At 37.5% G+C, this 21,147-nt stretch overlaps 2 protein-coding genes and 1 long non-coding RNA gene across 3 annotated transcripts; 2 read left to right on the forward strand and 1 right to left on the reverse strand.

Moving 5' to 3' along the window:
- The first annotated feature begins 1,254 nt into the window (after window positions 1–1,254).
- Window positions 1,255–5,442, forward strand: LOC147563681 (uncharacterized). The gene is made up of 5 exons (XR_015225031.1): window positions 1,255–1,361; window positions 2,008–2,085; window positions 3,517–3,570; window positions 4,980–5,039; window positions 5,177–5,442. It is a non-coding gene; the product is annotated as an uncharacterized LOC147563681 (long non-coding RNA).
- A 764-nt stretch (window positions 5,443–6,206) lies between these two features.
- On the reverse strand, window positions 6,207–9,557 carry MMZ2 (MMS ZWEI homolog 2). The gene is made up of 5 exons (XM_086639724.1): window positions 9,402–9,557; window positions 7,912–8,051; window positions 6,946–7,071; window positions 6,730–6,856; window positions 6,207–6,462 (listed from the first exon to the last, which is right to left on the reverse strand). The coding sequence occupies exons 1-5, from the start codon at window positions 9,427–9,429 to the stop codon at window positions 6,404–6,406; spliced, it is 480 nt and encodes a 159-aa protein (XP_086495850.1). The 5' UTR covers window positions 9,430–9,557; the 3' UTR covers window positions 6,207–6,403.
- Window positions 9,558–14,453: 4,896 nt separating this feature from the next.
- LOC147563683 (uncharacterized) lies at window positions 14,454–15,611 on the forward strand. Its single transcript, XM_086657435.1, has 2 exons — window positions 14,454–14,787; window positions 14,920–15,611. The coding sequence occupies exons 1-2, from the start codon at window positions 14,454–14,456 to the stop codon at window positions 15,609–15,611; spliced, it is 1,026 nt and encodes a 341-aa protein (XP_086513561.1).
- Window positions 15,612–21,147: the final 5,536 nt, after the last annotated feature.

Genomic DNA, 21,147 nt, shown 5'->3' on the forward strand with positions numbered 1-21,147 from the left:
GTCGCTGGTGAAAATGGGATCGACAGATTACTCATCAAGGGTTCATTGCATTATCTAGTGAATTGTTAGATTTCTCAGATTTTAGTGTGGACTACTTTGGATAAGAGTTCGATAGTTGTTTTGACTGATGGAGTTATTTACAGGGCTGCCAGATTGAATTTTATATCCATTTCTCGACAGGTGTTTTAAGAAAATAGGATATTCAGATATTAGAGTATATGTAATATGTCTTTTGTTCGAACCGACGGAGTATTGTGGCGCAAGTATTTTCATGTGTCAGTGTTTTCTCACAACAACACCAACACTCGGTTTATTCTCATTAGATTGATGTCATTTGAGTTTTTGTTTGGTAGCTTGTGTTTGTCATCATTTGCAAGTTTGAGTTGTAGATCTTTGTGGTTCAGATTGGTAGAAAGGATAAGAGAGTTTTGTTGATTATCAATAAAGATTCTTGAGTATTAGGGTCGACTCTCTTCTTATGTCAAAATGTCACAATAGAAAAGTTCTGGAGATTCTGACTTTGGTGAAATACCATTAGGAATAAGGGAATCTTAAGAAATTTACAGGTTACAGAAGTCTAGGTCTGCGTCGGAACAGGGTTGTGTCTTGGTTGACTCTTGTGACAGATTGTGTTGATATTGGCAGGTGTTGTTTCATTATATACATTCTTCGAATTTCGAGGACGAAATTCCAATTAAGGGGGGTAGTATTGTAGCGCCCAAACTTTCGAGTCCGAGAATCGGATGAGTTGGAATGTCGAATGGAGCTAGGCGTTTGTTTTGAGATTTGACTTTGAATAGTTATTTGGTTGAGCTAGACCGTTCATTGGATAGAGATCGAGAAATCAAGAATTTTGACTAGTCACATGTAAAGATCGGACATTGTCGGTCTATCGTTCCGTATTAGGTAGTTTTGTTCGTGATCGAATTAATAAGGGCGATATATTTTCTTCTTGGTTAGTGGTGGGATGAAGAATAAACGAAAGGCTAAACAGGGGTCAAAAAGTAATTAATAGGGGCTGAACTAGTTGGATATGAATATGGCGGCACTTGCGTGTGAAGTATGTATAAATTGAGGACCTAAAACTAAATTAAATTCATGGCCACTTTGTTTAACGACATGTGGCGCCCCACTTTCCCTTACTTCCCAACGCCTAACCCCACTTCCTGTTTACACGTAGAATCAATTGCCACCAAACACCACACCTTTATATTCTTATTTTTTTTTATTTCTTTGTCAAACTTATTTACAAACCATCAGAGAAGGTAGTAACGACTGGAAATTAGGGCTTCGAGGGATATAAGCTTTGTTTGTCGATTATTTCGCGTTCGAAGGTTCAAATTCGATGAGATTTGTTTCAGGTAATTCTATTCGACTCGTTCTACATATTTACCGGTTCAGAATTTTCAATTTCGTCCGTATTTGGTGGTTATTTGATGGTTATTTCGATAACTGTATAGTTGGGTCTAATATCTTTTGGGTTCGTAATTTAGAGCTATTTGGGATAGTTATAGTTATATTTCTTCGAATGGTTTGTGTTCAGAAACATGTTTAGAAGATTGTAGACTATTTTGGGGTGTTCATATATAGACGGGTTGCTGCCGAATTATTTTACGGCTCAAATTTGATATTTGGATCAGTTTATATAATGAATTGGAATAGAGATGGTTACCCAAACCTTGCCATTAACATAAATGGATAGGTTGAGTTATGGATTCGTAACATTAGGTTCATTTTATGATTTGGTAGTTCAAGATTCATAGTATTTGGTTCGTTATAAAATTTGTCAGCTTATGAGATATCGGAAATGTAAAATAGAGTTTGTGGGAAGTTGGTTGGTTGATTTGTTCGTATTTCAGTTATTCGATGGGACGTCTCAGTGATCTCTTTAGTGCCGATAGGACATTTCTAGTATAGCTTCATTCATTTTATGCATTCGTGCTCTGCAAGAGGACTCTTGACAGTTATGTAACTGTCAAATGACTGTTTTGCCCTTTCATATTTCAGTAGGGCTAATGAACTACAATAGGGAGTTCGAGGAGAAGTGGAGCTTAGTCAGAAGCACCATTGGAAGCGCAAGAAGAGGTAGGATCCTATGAATCTTACTTGAAGCACGGGTATTCCCCGTTTCACCATTATATATATAGTCATTTTCTTCTTTTTATAGTTCTCTAGTTCAATTTATGATATGATATGGTATGATATGTATGTATGTGGTGTACTCTATGTTATGGATGTTTCTCTTTTCAAAATAAATTGGTTTTTCTGAAAAATAATCACATGGAGGCGGAATCGCTTGATCTGTGTGATCGTTTTGTGTGAATTGTAAACACGTGGTGGCGGAATCGCTTGAGCTGCGTGTATAACATGGAGGCGGAATCGCTTGATCTGTGTTACGTGTAATGGTTGTTTTACCACGGGCATTGGTTGGTCCCCTTGTTTATTTTATGTTATGGATTAGCCATGAATTATGTCAAGGGTTACACTCGGTGCGTGGCCAGCCGTTTGGTAACGACCATTCTAGTTTACCCGGAATGGGGTCCGGAGAGGATGGGAGTTGGGGTATTCCGACCCTTGGAGTGATTAGGGGACTGACCCAATGCCATGCTTGTTTATTTATTCTGCTAAACCACTGGTGTGTGTGGTTTGAATTCTGTTGTGATTGATACTTACAATGTTTTCACCGAAATAAGAGAGGGTGTTTACCCGAGTTTTCTTAATAAGAAAATACTAATTCTCTGAAAGTGGACACTTGTAAAAGCTTGGCTTTAAACAGGGTTTACCCTACCTTGAGACATGAGAACGCTCTTCTCCTTTGGGTTGATGGGACCTTTAGGAGGGCTCTATTCTTGTAGCTTTGGGAGCCTATCAAATCATTTAATACTATTATAGGTTCATGCATATGTTTGGGTATTCTTCGAATGGTCAATGAGTTACCTTGCGAGGAAGCGTCAGATCTGGCCGGAGATAGGACGCGCCTCAAGATGAGATAATTGTATCGCCGTGGGTATATGGCTCTGCTACACGACGATGCTCTTATAGTCGTCTGGGTAAGTCATGACATATTCTAAGCGTATCATTGTTTGGGTGAGATTTACTATTTGATGCGTATCGAGATCACAAGCCAGCCCGATGGGCGATGATGACGAAGGGAGAGTTACGGAAGCTCTTACCGGGGTATTACGTGGATCCATGTGTACACTGCAGTAGTCAAACGTTCGATAAGGCGCCGCCTGCCTACGCACTAACAAAGGCCTACCGGTTCTTCCTAGCCGAATAGTAGGTGACCCCGACTGAGGGCGTATTCAGTCGTGATCTTGGTAAGCTAGAAGAATTATCTTGCTATATTGTTTTGCTTCGTGTGCATATTGATATCTCTGTATATATATCTGTATATATGTAACACTTATAACTATTAATATATTAAAATGTTGATGTGTGTGGTGCGGGTAGGATGTCTAGGTATCCTACTGAGCTGACCTTCGGGTTATCTCATTCCTATTTGTTGTTGTTCAGTTGCAGGTATTGGTGACCCGGAGTGACATAGTTTACTTCGACGGTTCACATTATGTAAGATTATAATTTCTATTATATTTTCAACATAATCACAACGTTAATATTATATGTGTATCATCTATAATAGTTAGGATCGTTCTCTCACTTGTTTGTGATTGTACACATGTAAATAGTATGCACATTATCACTTTTTATTTGATGCTATTGTTATTTAGAAGTTTGTGAGATATGTATGAATGTTTGACAGGTTTTTCAGGTTTGATATGTTCAATTTATAGAGGAGACTCTGTCCAAATTCAGTCTCTTCTGTGAACTTTTTATAAACATGAATTCAAGTTGTTTTTTCTCTTTATGAAAACTATTTTGGGTTACATATTTTCGAGCATATTTTCAAAAGGTTTAAACTATTTTGATTTTCTGCTGTGTTTGTTCTTGATTTGTAACCCGTGATGAGAGTTTTGGCTTGGGTTTATATTTGAAACTGGTTTTAGTGAGTCTTAGACCGAGTTTCTTTTATAAACTGCCGGGCAAACCGTGATTTGGAACACGGGGCGTCACAGTGAAGCTCATATTGGTTTACGTCTCTCCATTCACATGAGAGATCGTCGTCCAAGTCTCTCCACACCCAAAAGAGATCCCGTCCAAATCTTACTGTTTCCCAAAAATAACATCTCTTATAATAAAACAACTCAGTAGTTATTCAGGGTATAAGTCTGGCCGTCCATTTTATTTTAGAGATTTGGTTGGGAACACATCCGACGGATGATATAAAATTCTCTCCCTGTAATTTGAATCAAAACAAAAGGGTAATAATGTCAATAGATAAATACAAATTTGAATATAACTAATTCCTTTATTTTCTCTTGGTTAGTTTTCATTTTCTCCCATTACTCTCTCCCGGTTATGTTATTTCTAACCAGTTTTCTCCCATTAATATCTCACTATAATATTCTCCCACGTCTTCACACATTGAAATTAAACTGGTTAATTTCACAACTTTAATATTGAAATGTCTCTCGATTTTCTCCCATTAATATCTCATGTACAGTTATTTTTTCAAACTTATATATCCCACAGTTATTTTCTCCTGGCAACTCATTCATATATCCCACAGTTATTTTCTCCTGGCAACTCATTCATTTGTTTTCGATCTCTTTTTCTCTCTTCTTCTAAACACTCAAGATACAAATTTTTCTATTGGTAAGTTTATCTGTTTATTTTATAATTTTTATGTCATTTTTAGATAGAAATTATAGCCACTTTGCTCTTAACTTTATTGTGTAAATTTTAAATTGAATTGGATTCAAATCATCCCTCTCAATCTCTCGGTGTATTTCTTAGTTCTCATTTTAATTATTTCTCCATTGTTCGTCGATTTTAAGTTCTCATTTTAATTATCTCATTTCGTAGTGACTTCCCATATTAATTTTCGTTTTTCTTTTCACTTATTTTTTAATGTGCAGGACTTTGAAGTGACATAGAGATGAAGAAGTGGGTTTCCTTTAATACTTTTGCTCACTTTGGTACTCTTACTCCACTTTTGTTATTGTTTTCGTTATGTGCTTCTTTTTTCTTCTCTTAGATTTTTCTTCCCTTAGATTTCATTCTACTTTGTCATTGCAAGTGATTTCAAAAGTAATATAGATTTCATATGTTTCAGGCTCCAGCGAGAGAAGGCATTGTGCATTAATCTTTTTCACTCTTGATCTTATTCCAAATGTAACTGGGTTGATATATAATTGTCACAATGTAACTCTTTAGTTCTTTCTTTCTAATTCTTTCTCCTATCTGTAATTATTCTTCATCAATTTATTATTTCTCCATCTTTCCATCTCTTTAATGTAAATGGTTTAGTATAACGATAAAAGTTAAGGTCTTTGTAATTGTTGTTCAGTTCAAATAATAATTTTAACTATACATTGTAAATCTTTGTTTTCTTTTTTGTTTTGAGTGAGAGAGTTCTCTGGAAAGAACTATGTAATTTGCCGTATATTTTTAACATATTGTTGGTGTAAAAAATCTTCATGTAATTAATTAGATATATTACAACTATTTTCATAATAATTGTTGAATTTTGACAAAGATACGGTCAAATATGTTGACTCAGTAAGAACCTAATTATTTCACTCTATTAATAGCTTTAATTTTCTATCAGTTTTGTACTTACAAATTAATGAATTATAGAGGATTTAATTTTTAGTTATTAATTATTTTTAGAGGAGAATGATAGAATAGCGAATGTAGTCCAATGTTTTTATAATCTGATGAATTGCTTATCCCTTCTTTTAACAACTAGGTGTCCACCGCGTCCTACGGACGCGGTACATCCCTTTTGGCTAACGCCTTCGAGATAGAACGTCGAAGTCAATTCCTTCTGAGTGGTGCACGAATATCGAGGCGGTGCGTATACCGAGACGTTTATGCGTCTCAGAAGTCATTTCTAAACCATGTAAGATTAGGAGAGAGTTGTGATTCGCATAGTAAATGCGAATCACATGTCACTGTATGATGTTGGATTGGTGTAGAGATGAATTTTGCGACGCATAAACGTCTCGGTATACGCACCGCCTCGATATTCGTGCACCACTCAGAAGGAATTGACTTCGACGTTCTATCTCGAAGGCGTTAGCCAAAAGGGATGTACCGCGTCCGTAGGACGCGGTGGACACCTAGTATATCAAGAAAGAAACAAGAGAATCCGTAAGTAACATATATATAGTTTTTCTTTTGCAACTTTTAGGTGTTTAATTAATGTATATATTTGGTTGTTCTAGTACACCATGTTCACTAATTCATCACTTCTCTGAGATATTGAGGTTAAAACAACTTTCATCTATTTCGTGATAACCTTATATATACATTAACTACTTCAATTGTCCGAATTTATTCAAAGAATAGCACACTTTAGCACTAGTCCCTTTTGATCCACTCTTCCTTCTTCATTACCTGCAGACACAAATCACTATATGATAAACAAAACTCCAAATCTTCCTTCCTCGTTATTTAAGAATAGACCATCTTACAACATTACAAGAAATATGTCGGATTTTGCAAATCACACAATCAAAGACTGATTTACGGATTTCATGCAATCTAGATATCATAGTTACTTGGGCAAGACCTAGAATTGTATAATAGTTCATTCAAGAATTTCGAGAAAATCACAGTAGTATGTGTTTATTAGATAGAGTTGGAAATAAGATGTGAATTTACCTTCAGGAGGTTGAGATAACTTCCGATTCTGTGGAGACATCATTTCTTTCTTTAACTGGGTCAATATATCCTCCATTGTGCACTCCCTCTGCCAATTAGCAAGCATCGGGAATTGGCTGGGATCGACCTGGTAAATGTGTAAGTAACCTATTAGGGTTGGCTCAAGTTTTTGGGAGCAAGGAAGACTTAGAACTCATCTGGACGAAAATTACTTACCATTCCAGTTTCTTGGTTCACACAAGTCATGTTTATCCGTGTCTGAAACCCAACAGTTGGTGGGTTATCTGGGTAATCTTCGTCACAGAACAGTTTCAGTTGGTAGATTCGTCCGTCGTGAACAGTCTAGCGATCATAAGCAAACGAGTAATTCACGATATATCAGTATCAAGAAAAGATCCATCAACAGTGAAGAGAACGAAATCGGGATATTACATAAAGTGATGAGGAGACCGTGCTTACAAACATATATGCTGCTAATTAGAAAGTCTGACACTAAGTAATAACTAATGGTATTTAATGATGAAATCATGCTAATTAATCTTGGAGCTGCCTAGATGACACTAAGTAGCGGACTCCTGTTTAACTCGAAGTAAGCGAGTAGCCTGAGCTTGGTGAGCACAGCTCAAACTCACCCTTTTATTTTTATTAATTATTTCCCGCTAAGTTAAGGTTTGTATGGAGAGCAAAATAGGTGAGAGAAATGTACAAAATTTAAACACGCACACACCAAGTCCCCAACCACCATGCTAGACACGCATACATGGAGCTGAGACAGAGTCCCGAACTCAAAAGCTATTGATTTAACACTACAATAACATTTCCAATAAATTATATGATAGAAATGAATTCCATGATACAAATTGGAGCATACAAGTAGTTATTAAGAGCTGCTAGAGGAAATTGAGCCGTGAATAGCATCACTTGAGCCTATAGTTGAATAGGTAGCACCGTAGCATTTGAGCTGCCCTCTCAGATGAGAAGAACAATACCCCCGAATCATTCTTGTCATTCTTACACTTTAAATACATAAAAACTTAAATTGGTAAAACAAAAGCATGACAACTGGGTAGAAAAACATATGTGTACGAAATTCTAATGGCGAAAAGACTTATCCACCTGTTACTGCAATGTTTAGAGCAAAGAAATAGTAGCTTAACATTAGTAAGTAATGCACAAACTTACATCGGGAGGTCCAATGATGGTTCCGGTCCATGACCGCATGAGTATGTCATCAGCGTCATCCATGCCATAACTGACAGTTCCATCTCCAATTCCCTTTTCCCCTCTCTCGAGCTCCTCCAACAACCTAAAATTTCTAGGGACTGCAGAATGAAAAGGAGTAAGATTTATTTCTCAAAACTTTAGATCACTCAGAAATTATTGATTTTCTAAGTGCACGCTCCTAATGATTAACCGGACAGAGGCAATCGAGATGTTATTTGTGATTTTTTCATTAAGAAACAATAGATGATACTGGAACAAATAGTCCTCCTACTTCCCAAAAAAATAGTGAACATGAAAAAATAAATGCTAATAAGTAATTTCAAGATCAAAAATTTATCGTAATAATTTCAGGTATTGACTATGTTATCAAAATTTTTAGCTGACAAGCCCCAACACTAGCTCAGTTCACTAACCTACCCAGTAATGCAAAAATAGCACATCTTAACAACCCATGTCCGTAGTTAGTCTAATGAGATTCGTTTCTTTTATTTTCCAAGAAGACTTTTATGAATTCCCGTTTTACCAGTGGTTGAACCCAATTACTAAAACATAAATGGGAGTGAATGTTTCCTGTTAAACCACCAAATGTGACATCAAAAATCTCATTTTCTGATTAACCAAGGTGCTATTTGTTTTTTGGTTAAATCTGAACCTGAACTCCGAAATAAATAATGTGTACTTGTATAGTTTGAGTACTTGCATGTGTTTACTCTAATCAATTTAGACCTTAAAACAGGTCTTTGTTTCATATTCAAACTTGTTCTGAAAGCTGAAAGCATTCAAATTTCAAAACAAATAAAATTACATATATAATCATTTCAGATTTCAGATTCAGATCCGAAAAAAAATGGCACCTAAGATAGAGTCTTATAATATCTCTTTATTTCGATCCATCTAATATCACGTATCTTATCATTAGAAAATTCTTCCTTGAACTGAATCTCTCCCAACATTGTAGTCTAGACTTAATTTTCACAACTAGGTATGCAGACCAACTCCACATTTCAATTAGTTATGACCTTAGAGGAACTAAACTACAATCCACAATTCCATGAGATAAACTTCAGGATCTACCATAGAAATAGATCATCCAAAGAAGCAAACTCTAAATTACAAACAGAATGAAAACTCGAAATCGCAGATTTCATGAAACAACAATCAATGCAAAAGGGCAAAAGACTAGAAAATCAAATAAGCAAAACAAGAAATTAGGTTCAAACAGCACATATTATCAAGAGATGATTACCCAGAATTGAACTTAAATCTGAACTTAAAAGACCAAAACCCTAGATTTAATTACGCTATTGATGAAATATGTTCAGAAGAAGATGAAAATGTATTGACTAAAAAGAGGTAAAACTGTAAAATTTTTGCAGAAGAATATAAAGGAAAATCCCAAATTATCATTAAATTAGCATGTCAAAATCATGTAGGGTTTAGAGACCTACCAAGGACCTTGTCACCTTCGGTTCCCATCTACTACAAGAAAACACTCAAGAAAATTAGGGTTAAAGTTTCGTGATTGGAAGAAGAGTTAAAATGAAAAGTAAGAAGAAAGTTGGAAGCAGTTTGGGGAATGAGGATGAGTGGGGAAGGAAGTATCTGATTATGGCAGTTAAAGCGGTGAGGTATAATTTCGGGTTAATTTCATTTTAGCCCCACTAATGAACCAACTCACCCAAATAGGTCCCTAGAGATGACCAACTTCTACTACAACTTCTTCTTTTTTTTATATATATATTTCGGTCCGTCATTTATTTGTCAAATTTAACAGTTAATTTTCTCTTTACTCTCTTTATTCCCTCTTCTACATTCATTGGGTCGCCAGTGGAAAGTCGCTCGACAAGAAAGGGAGAGGAGGAGACAGGGCCGACCCTGACTTTATGGTGGCCCGAAGCGAAATTCCAAAATGGGGCCCTCTGCGTTATACACGAATTCAGAATTCCTCTTACGCTCTTCTGAACCTTACGTTGGACACTAAGCTCATCATGTGAAAATATGTTTGTTTTACATCTTCCAAACTTCATTCCAAAATGCATATATAATGTCATTCTCATATTAAGTTTGGATAAATTTATCCCAATAGTTTGCCAGCGAGACTTGGGTTCACTTTTTGTGATGCTAAAACAAGATCAGGGGATATGCGGTCCATTATGTATTTTGTTTTCCAAACCCCTTAGTTTAAGCACCATAACATTAGAACTTCATTTAACGACTTGAAGTAAAGAGGTAATTATAGTTCTCATACTGTAACATCATTGTGTATATAACATCAGTTTTACGCTTTTCTGTCGGAGAAAGGACCAATTCTTTTTTGCTACTAGCCACCCAAATTCTCAAACCTCATCTTCTGAGAAAATTTTGATTGTTCCTAAAGAGTTTTTCGTATTTGGAAGTGTTGAAAATACCTAATTTATTACAACTCTTATTTGACCGAACTTGAACGTAACTAAAGTAATTTGAACACAACAAACAATGATCTAACCATCTAAACATGAAACTAAGCTTATTTTACTTCGATAGCGCAATATAAATTGAATTCAAATTATAATTACCTCAAACAATAACAAATAATGAACATTAATGAAATAAATTTTAATTATAAAAGTAGAAAAAAGAATAAAGCTAGATGTATTTGAAAAAGTCATTTTATTTTATTATTCAAACATTGATAGTCAACTAATATTGTAATACAGTACATAATAAAATAAATACCTATGTATTAAACGGGGAGAGACATGGCTGGGGTGAAAGTCAGTGGCCTAGCAGTTGAATTTTTCATAGGAATTAGAGTCAGGTGATGGGTGAGTACTGAGTAAGTGAGTAGGGAGTAAAAGGAGACATATTCAGATCTAGGGTTTATTTGTTCATATGTACAAAGCTTTAGTGGGGCCCACTCTTTTAAGACAATGAAAAGGAATGAGAGGTACGCATTTGAATATGGGCCCTTACGTTAATTACTACTGGCCTTAAGTTAAAAAGCTCAAGTAGTAAAAATCCTATAGGCAGCCCACACAATATGTGGCCCCCAAAATTTGGTGGCCCAAAGCGAGGCTTTGCTCGCTTTGGGCCAGGGCCGGCCCTGGGAGGAGAAGAAGAAGAAGAAGAAAAAGAACTAATCATGAACATGTGCCAAATGAATTTTACATTACACGATGTAGTTTTCCTAACTAAAACATCTGACGCAGCGGAAAACTGATAAAAAGTCTTAGAACTCCGTCTAAAGACTATTGAACCGAAATTGATAACAAGAATACTAAAAATACTGAATTTTATTGATTGAATGAATGACTGAAACAACTTCTAAGCCCTCATTATATAGACTTAGGGTTTCCTAATCTTGGTCAAACTCCAATAGAAACTCCTAAAAAATAAAATACTAGAATAGTAGAAATCTTAAACTGAAAACAATTACCAAAAATAGAAAAAAAACTAGTAAAAGTCCGTTTTGAGGCCCTAAACGATGGAATTTGCCCCTCAAAGTGGGCCCGTTGAGGCGGACCAACAACGAATGACCGGAACGCTATTTCGCACCATCCCTCAAAATTTCGTCCAATTCCGACACCCGTAGCTTCGATTTTGGCCGTTTTAGTCTGTCACCCTTGTATTTGGCCGCTTCGATCTCATCCATGTATTTCTCGGCCAATTCCTCTACATCAACATCAATCACCTTCTTATCCAAACCATAAACCCTAGCAGCGAAATCTTCCATCACTCAACCATTCTGCTTCTACCGTCCAACAGCAATTAATTGCTTAAACTACCTCCTCCATTTCAACTCACCAACGACAAACCAAATTAGCACATCGAGTCACGCGCAGATCAATCGTCCAAGATCACAAACCCTAGTAATTGGGGGATTCGTTTTTCAAGGGAGAATAATCACATCTATTTAAGCTCAACAACGACAAAAATCAACACGTTGCATCCAATCCCAAGAACAAGAACGACGTCAACCAACACGTAAAGGTAAGCCCTAACGTTTCCTCTTCCTTTAGCGCGGTTTTCATTCATTCCGCCGGTTTTTTTGGTCTGTTGCTCTGGTTTTGAGGTCAATTTCTATTCTCCCCTAATTCATGTCATCAGCTACTATAACCCTAAGTGAGTAGACAGATTGGAAGTGCAGCTGATTCCCGAGGATTATGCATGCATAGCAATGATTCTAAAATGGCCGGATGTGTTTGTCCTCTCTCTCCTTCCTCTCCTCTATTTAACCTCGACTTGGAGTGCCTCTGATATCTATCATCTTGTTCTCACTTTACTTTCTATTCTCCTTTCAATGGCTGCCCAGTACTCTCTTGCTACTCATGGCAAACTCACTTTAAAATTCTCAAAACCTTCCTCCAAACAAGAACTTCAACCGATCAACCAGGGTTTCATAGGAAGGTGGGTTTGCCCTTATGATGTTGGGATGACTTTTATCAAGAAGATGCTTTTTCCCCAGTCCAGATTCTTTAGGGACTGTGATTACTATCCTTCAGAGGGTCCTGTTAATACGTTCATCATCAAGCCTAAAAGCCAATTCGTGATGGATGCATTGAACTTTGGTCGTCCATGGGTGCTGAGAGTTATGCTTTTGGTCCTCAAGGTTGTAGAATTTCCTCTTACTGAACCCACAGATGACCTCTTCTATGAACCCAAGCGTTGTACTCTTTACAAAGTGCCTCAGGCCATACAGAATCGAGAGGATTTCGACTTCATTTTTAGCTGTATGGGTAAGATCATCAGTATTAAGCCTCGTAACTTTGGTAGGGTTAATAACAATACCGTGCGAGTTCATTTCCTTTATGATATCCGTACCCCTCTTCTTGCTGTGATCAATCCCATTTTCTCTGATGGAGAGAAAGAGATAAAGATTAGCTATCAGAAATTCCCTGGGGCAATATGCCAACTTTGTCGTATCATTGAGCACCCTATTAGCAACTGTCCTATATTTTATAACTCCACAGAGGGTGAGAACAGCTCCAATGAGGATCATATGGATGATATCTTAGTGGATCTTAATGTAGAAGCTCATGAACCACCTTTGTTGTTGGCCCCTCCACCTTCTCCAGTTCAGCGTGTGATCCCACCTCACCTTCTCTTTCCTTCTTCGGGTAAGAGAATTCGAGATCATTCCAGACCTTCTTCAGAGGGCATCTCTATTGTATCTGATGATAATTCTTTCGAAGACACTCCTATGATAGAGAACTTGGAAGTGAGGAGGTTGCTTCAAGAGTCATTGCTATTAGATCAGAGCTTGAACATCATTACGCATGCAGGTGATAGGGATGAAGCTGCACTTTCCATCTCGTCTTCTCACTGACTTGGCTTCATTTGTGCTTGGGGAGTAGGGTTCAGTCGTGTCTAGTTTTTATGTTGTGGGTCTGTTGTTGTGTTCTGTTCTTTTCTTGTTATGTTATATGGTTGTAGTCGATGTTAGAGTCTGTTTTCATTCTTCATAGACTCGTGGTCTTAGTGGACTCTTTTTGGTGTTAATATAAAGGAGTCTAAGCTGGAGTGGTACTAGACACTCCAGTCTTCGTCCCTTTCCTCTTTGGTTGGGTCTGAGAATGAGGACAGACTTGGTGTCCTTTCTTTATGTTCTTATCTTATGTATTGCTATATAATCTTAGTTTCTGTTTTAGTATCTCTTCCTTGTCTTTCTTTCTTGTCTCTCTTAGTTCTTTATTTTTGGTGTTGTTTCTTCTATTAGTTTTAATTATCTTTTCTCTTTCTTGTCTCTCTTAGTTCTTTATATTGAGTGTTGTTTCGTCTGTTAGTTTCGGTTTGCATTTTCTTGTCATAGAGTTCTTCTTCTTTTAGTGCTCCTAGAGTAGAGTACTAGTTTTGTTTTGAACCTAGATCAGTGAGTGGTTTTTACTTAGAGGGTGAGATCGGAGTTTGAAGTGGCCTGGTTAGGAGTTGTTTAGTGCTTTGACTTTTGGTAGGTGCCTCTAGATCGACAGCTTAGTTCTGGGGTTTCAATTTGGTGGCTTCTATTGGCTTTTGTTTAGGCGCACTCCTTAGTTGTTCAGGTTCAGGGTGCCTCTAGAACTGGGCTGGTCTGTGCTAGTAGTTGGTTGTTCAGGGTGTCGCTAGATCGATAGCTTAGTTCTGGGGTTTCCTTATGGCGTCTTCTATTGGCATTTTAGTTTAGGTGCACTCCTTAGAAGTTGTTTGGTACTAGGTTGGTTAGATCTCTTGTCTGTGGTATCTATAGATAGAAGTGATAGTTGTAGGCCACACTAGTTTGCCTCTAGTACTTGTACCGGATTAGTTTAGAGACTCTTCCGCGGTGCCTTTAAGTGGTGTTGGTTTGTCTCTTCGGTTTTGGTGGGGTGTGATATTTTAACCGTCTTCTTTGATATTGATTTTATCCCATTTCCTCTGGCCTTAATGGATCTTAAGCTTCTAGCCTGGTATGTGAGAGGATGCAATAACTTTGCTAATCGTAAGCATCTTCTCAGACTGATTAAAGATCATACCATGACATAATCTTTTTGTCAGAAACTAAATGCATGAATGTGAACATAGACCAAATGCTAAATACTCATAATATTTACAACAAGCATATTATAGAACCAGTTAATAAAGCAGGAGGGCTAGGCCTTTTCTGGAATACCAACTATGACATGGAAATTATATATGCGGATCAGAACATGATTCACGTTCAAAGCACTCAGGCAGTCTCGGGTAATAAAAGTTATCTCACAGGTTTCTATGAGTGTCCTTATAAAAATAATAAGATGAAACCTTGGGATAAATTGGCTCACTTGGCTCCTAAAGATGACACTCCTTGGATTGTCATTGGAGATCTTAACTGTATTCTCGATTCTTCTGAGAAGTCTGGAGGTCAACCGGCTCATCTTCCCACTATCAAACAACATAAGAACATTATCAATAATCTAGGCCTTCATGACCTAGGTTTTATTGGTTATCCGTTTACCTGGACTAATAGATAATTTGCTGGTAATCTGATTGAAGAAAGGCTGGATAGAGCAGTGGCTAGCTATAATTGGCTCATCAATTACCCTCATTCTCGGATTAATCATCTGGACACTCTCGGTTCTGATCACAATCCTATTCTGCTATCCACCGATAATCAATCTAATAAGGGCCGAAAACCCTTCAAATTCATTCGTACTTGGATGTCTCATCCCAATTGTGCTAGCTTCATCAAATCTAATTGGCTTTCTATCCCTAACCCTATTCATTCCAAGCTTAACTTTCTGGCCATTAAGCTCTCTAAATGGAACAAAGAAGTTTTTGGCAATCTTGACAATAACATCAAACAGCTTACCCACAACCTTCAGAGGATTAAAAATGCTGAAGAATTCAGAACCACCTACTCTCAAATTGAAAATCTTCTTCTTCAGCAAGAGAGTTTATGGAAGGAGAAATCCAGAATAGCTAACATCAACTTAGGTGATAGAAACACCCAATTTTTTCATGCCAAAGCCACCACTAGACTGCGTAAAAATAAGATTCTGGCCATTAAGAGGCACGATAATACCTGGGCTAATGATGAAACTGAAATAGCGTCGATTTTCGCTAACCATATTCAGCAGATTTCCACCACGGCAGGTTCTTCGATGTCTACTAAGCTTAAGGACTTCTTCTTCCCTCAAATCTCTGATGTTCAGTCAAGAACTCATTCATTCTTTCAAAAAAGTTAAGGGCGCCAAAAGCTACTTCGGTCTTAAGTTAGACATGTCTAAAGCTTTTGACAAAATTGAATGAAGTTATCTGAATAAGGTTATGAACTTGATGGGGTTCTCTAGCTCTTGGATCAATCTCATCCAGACCTGCATCACCTCTAGTTCTATGGCGGTTCTTATCAATGGACGCCCGCGCAGCACTTTCAATGTGAGCAGGAGAATTAGGCAGGGCGATCCTCTTTCTCCTTTTCTTTTTGCCATTGCGATGGAAGGTCTTAGTCTTCTTTTAGAGAAGAACCACAACGAGTCTTCTTTCATTGGCTTTCCCATTCCTCACTCTAGCCTCGCTATCAAGCATCTTCTCTTTGCTGACGACTGTATCATTTTCGGGCAAAACTCTCTGGAGAATATTTACAATCTAAAACAGATCCTTAAGGAATTCAGCGAGGCTTCGGGGCAGATGATTAATTATGCTAAATCGAACATCTTTTTTCCTAAAAACTCGCACCCGAAATTCGAACGGATGATTATCCGAGAACTTAAAGTTCATCAGTCGTCTTCTGGGGATAAATACTTGGGTACCAAGCTTTTTATTGATCGTAACAAGAAACAAGCTTTCAATTCCCTCATAACTCAAATTAAGAATAAACTTGCCAAATGGCAAACTCATCTTCTTTCGCAAGCTGGCCGCTCGGTAGTCATCTCAACTATCGCAGCAGCTGTTCCCCGATACCAAATGCAGTGCTTTGCTCTCCCTAAAGGCATTAGTGACAACATTGAGTCCATTCAAAGGACTTATTGGTGGGGAAAATCCAAAACCTTTCATACTATCAACTGGAATTCAATTTGCAAACCTCGTAATCAGGGTGGACTAGGTCTGCGTCTTCCTCAGCTCGATAATCAAGCTTTTCTGCACAAGCTTAATTGGCGCATAGTCAAGAATCTGGAAGCTATATGGGTTCAAGTACTTAAAGGTAAATACTTTCATAACTCTCTTAAACCAACGCAGCCGAAGAATCATCATTCTTGGACTTGGAAATCTATTTCCAAATACCATCATAATCTTGACAGCCTTATTTTTTGGAGTATTAATAAAGGTGAGCATATCAATATTTGGACTGACTATTGGATACCTAATCATCCACCTCCAATCACTAACGATAGAGGATGCTCTTTCGAGATGGTTTCTCAACTTATTATGAATGGTACTTGGAACATTAATTTAATAAATATGTGTTTTAACAATGATATTGGCAGATCTATTCTTAGCATTAACCTTAATCCTAACGAAGAGGATAACACCATATGGACATTGACTAAATCAGGTAATTTCTCTCTTAAATCCATGTATAATTTTCTTCGAAACCAGACTATTTATAATAATCAAAATCAGATGGACTGGTTCTTTATATGGAACATGAATACCATTCCTCGGATTAAACTATTTCTTTGGAAATGCTGCACCAATAGCCTACCAGTTAGAGCAAAGATTGGAAAATTCATTGGCAATAATTACTCTTGTGTTAATTGTAACGAAGAGGAGACTCTCGATAATGTTATGCTGCACTGCTCCTTCGCTAAAGCAATATGGTTCAATTTTAATATTAGAACGGATACGATCAATACTACTACTCAGTGGATTAAGCAATGGAAACCGCTAGAAGAAGATAATATTAACCTTTATGCTAAAATATTATGGTTCCTGTGGAAAGCCAGACGCGAGAACTGCTTTACTACGAATAAACAAAATCCTTTACAAATTATAGAAAGGATCATGAACACCTCGACGACACCACTTAGAACTGAATCTAGTACCATCAAGAAATGTAAGGAAAAAACCATTACCCAAACATGGAGACCTCCATCGACACCATGTATGAAGATTAATGTGGCTGCTTCTTTTGTAAGTATTAATGAACAGGCGGGAATTGGTTACATCATACGAGATGCAGAGGCTAACAACATAATAGCGGTGGCAGACATAGTTCGAGGACAACATGCGGAAGAATGCGAAAGCTTAGCAATATTATCGAGTCTCAAATATGCATTGCAACTCCAAATTCAGTATGTGCACGTAGAGAGTGATAATCAAGCTATAATCTTAGCGTTCAACGACAAGGGAGGAAATCTTCACTGGCAAACTCAAAGTATTATTCATCAGATTAAAGACATCAAGGACAAATTTACAGGCACTATATTCACGCATATATCTCGTAATTGTAACACTTATGCTGATGCATTAGCTAAATGGGGTCGTACCCATGGTCATAAGAAAATATGACAGGATGTTCTCTCTTTATTTTCGGATTTCTAGTCGGTTTGTAATAGACTCTTGTTTAATAATAGTTTATTTCATAAAAAAAAAATCACCTTTTTTTTTTGTGAAGTAAAACATCAATCACCTTGTTTGCATTTTGATTTACATACACAAGAAAAACTAGCAAAAAAAACATTGTAAAAGTCTTATAAAGTTCAAAACATGGTTGGCTGTCCCATAAGTCGTCCATCGTCTCATTAAGCTTGTCCAAAACCTACTTAGCATCACCTCCAATCTCTACTCTTTGTTAGTTGTTTGTCATGTTTCAACATACGGCTTTAAGTGTCGTCATGACCTCACTTTCATCTAATGTTTTGATATGTAATGAGATGGTCTTGCCTGCAAGTTATTTTCAATTCACCACACTAATTTGTCTAGATTCCAATATGTACATGTTTAGTTAAAACTAAAATAACATTGTAATTTGATCTTCTTATCTAAAGACACTTTCTAATGTTTATTTTAACTTTTAACATGTAATTCACAACTTTTCGTACCAACTAGACATATTTTCGCTTTGAGCTCTTTCCTCTTACCAATTTTATTGATTGAGATATCTTGTAACACACATCCCAAAGTCTTCGCCTAAGAGGGGGGTAGTTAATGATGACTTTGGATGACATTTCAAAGTCCGCGGATGTATGCGGCACTCAATAACAGACATTTCAAAGTCTATGATTGTCAGCGGCATTCAATCACAAACATTTTAGAGCCCGTGATTGTCAGTGACATTCAATCACGAAAGTTTCAAAGTCTGCTAATGTCAGCGGGCATTCGCAAATCCATGGACTTAGATAGACTTGGACTTCCATTGACATTTTGGTGGGTTCTAGTGTAAAAGAGAGTCAAATTTGTCAACAAAAAAAATGAGAGACTTTCATTGACATTTTGGTAGCTTCTACTTTAATTTATAATTAATACCAAAAGGGAGATTTTGTAGACAATTTCCAAAATTGTTAAAGGCAATCTCGCTAAAGGCAAGCTCACAAATGGTTAGGGGCAATGTGGTCTTGAAGTCAATGTCCATTTTCTTCTCCAACATTTAAGTCGTCGGCCGGCAACATTCAAACTTTTTTTTTTCTAAATTTTGTTTTCTTTATCGTCTTCTTCTAAACCCCCTCTTCAAACTCCCATCTTGTTTATCTCTTTCTTTCTTACAAAATTTCTCTTTAACAACAACCCTTATCACCTTCTCTCTTTCAAGCTCATATCAAAGTGTTAATCTCTCTCTCTCCCCCCTCTCTCTCTCTCTCTCCCTCTTTCTCTTTCTCTCTCTCTCTCTCCTGCTTTTGCCGCTCGCCTTCTCCAACTATTGTCTCGCAACAGGGAGCCGATTATAGGAACAATGAATTGAACTCTTTTTTGCTCTCATGGAAGGAAAAAGAGGAAATTTTAAGGTTTCCGTTTGGAATTTAGGGCATCAATGTAAGTTCTTGTTTTGTTCTTCTAAGATTATATTATTTAGGTTTATGGTATTGTGAAGATGATGATTTTGTTAATAATGTATTAGTTAGTTATATTTATTGCTTGAATCAAAAAGCAACTTTTGGTTGGTTTTGAAGGCCGAATCCTATTAGGTAAGTGTTAGCCTACACAATTGATGCTGGGTTAATATTGTTTGAGTGATCCATTAGCTCCCGAACCCTATTAGGCTAGTGTTACGACAAACAATTGATGCTGGATTAGTGCTGTTTGGGTGATCCATTAACTCTCTATAAGAAGAAGAAGGAAGAAGAGAAATAATTTTTTTCTTTTTCGAGTTAAAGTCGCCGATTGGTGGTTGTCGGCGACGACTTTTTGTCGGTGAAGAAGGAAGGAGAAGAATAAGAAGAAGGAGGTAGCATTGCGTGTTGGAGATTGCCGGTCAACGAATTTTCGCCTGGTTAATGAACTAACCCTCAAAAATAACATTGTCTTTAACTAAATCGTGTCATAATCAATTAACCAAGTCATTGTTTCAAAATATATTGCCTTTAACATAAAGGCATTGCTTATAAAATTTCTCATACTAAAATCTATGGGTTAATTCCGTTTTGGCCCCCATATTGTGACCAACTCACCGTTTTGGCCCCCAATTGTGTCCGGCAGTTCGTTTTGGCCCCAATTTCCTATTTGGCCCCACCATATTTTTGTAAGCTTCTCCATTATACCCTTATGGCAAATTCGTAATTTAAATGTGTTTTCTTTCTCTTTGTCCACCTCACCAAGCAATTTTCACGTCACATTTGTCCACATAAGATCGCCGGAATATGTCGCCGGAAAATGTCGCCGGCGACATCATTTCCGGCGACCACCATTTTTTTTTTTTTTTTTTTTTTTAACTTCTTCTTCTCCAACCATCTCCTTCTTCTTCTCCAACCATCTCCTTCCTTCTTCTTCTCTCTCTTTCTCCTTCTTCTTCTCTCTCTCCTTCTTCTTCTCTCTCTCTTCCCCTCTTCTCTCTCTCTCCCCCTCTTCTCTCTCTGTTAGGTTTCCGGCGAAGGGAAACCCTTCGCCGGAAACCGTCTGGATCTGGGGAAAACCCCAGATCCAGACACCTCTTCGTCTGGAAATTTCCAGACGAAGAGGAACCCCTCTTCGTCTGGAATTTCCAGACGAAGAGGAACCCCTCTTCGTCTGGAATTTCCAGACGAAGAGGAACCCCTCTTCGTCTGGATTTTCCAGACGAAGAGGAACCCTCTTCGTCTGGATTTTCCAGACGAAGAGGAACCCCTCTTCGTCTGGAAAATCCAGACGAAGAGGTGTCTGGATCTGGGGTTTTCCCCAGATCCAGACGGTTTCCGGCGAAGGGTTTCCCTTCGCCGGAAACCTAACAGAGAGAGAAGAGGGGGAGAGAGAGAGAAGAGGGGAAGAGAGAGAGAAGAAGAAGGAGAGAGAGAAGAAGAAGGAGAAAGAGAGAGAAGAAGAAGGAAGGAGATGGTTGGAGAAGAAGAAGGAGATGGTTGGAGAAGAAGAAGTTAAAAAAAAAAAAAAAAAAAAAAATGGTGGTCGCCGGAAATGATGTCGCCGGCGACATTTTCCGGCGACATATTCCGGCGATCTTATGTGGACAAATGTGACGTGGAAATTGCTTGGTGAGGTGGACAAAGAGAAAGAAAACACATTTAAATTACGAATTTGCCATAAGGGTATAATGGAGAAGCTTACAAAAATATGGTGGGGCCAAATAGGAAATTGGGGCCAAAACGAACTGCCGGACACAATTGGGGGCCAAAACGGTGAGTTGGTCACAATATG

The sequence above is a fragment of the Eschscholzia californica genome, unplaced genomic scaffold (assembly GCF_041429995.1).
Source record: "Eschscholzia californica isolate CP2 unplaced genomic scaffold, dmEscCali1.0.p SCAF_1, whole genome shotgun sequence".
Lineage (NCBI taxonomy): Eukaryota > Viridiplantae > Streptophyta > Magnoliopsida > Ranunculales > Papaveraceae > Eschscholzia > Eschscholzia californica.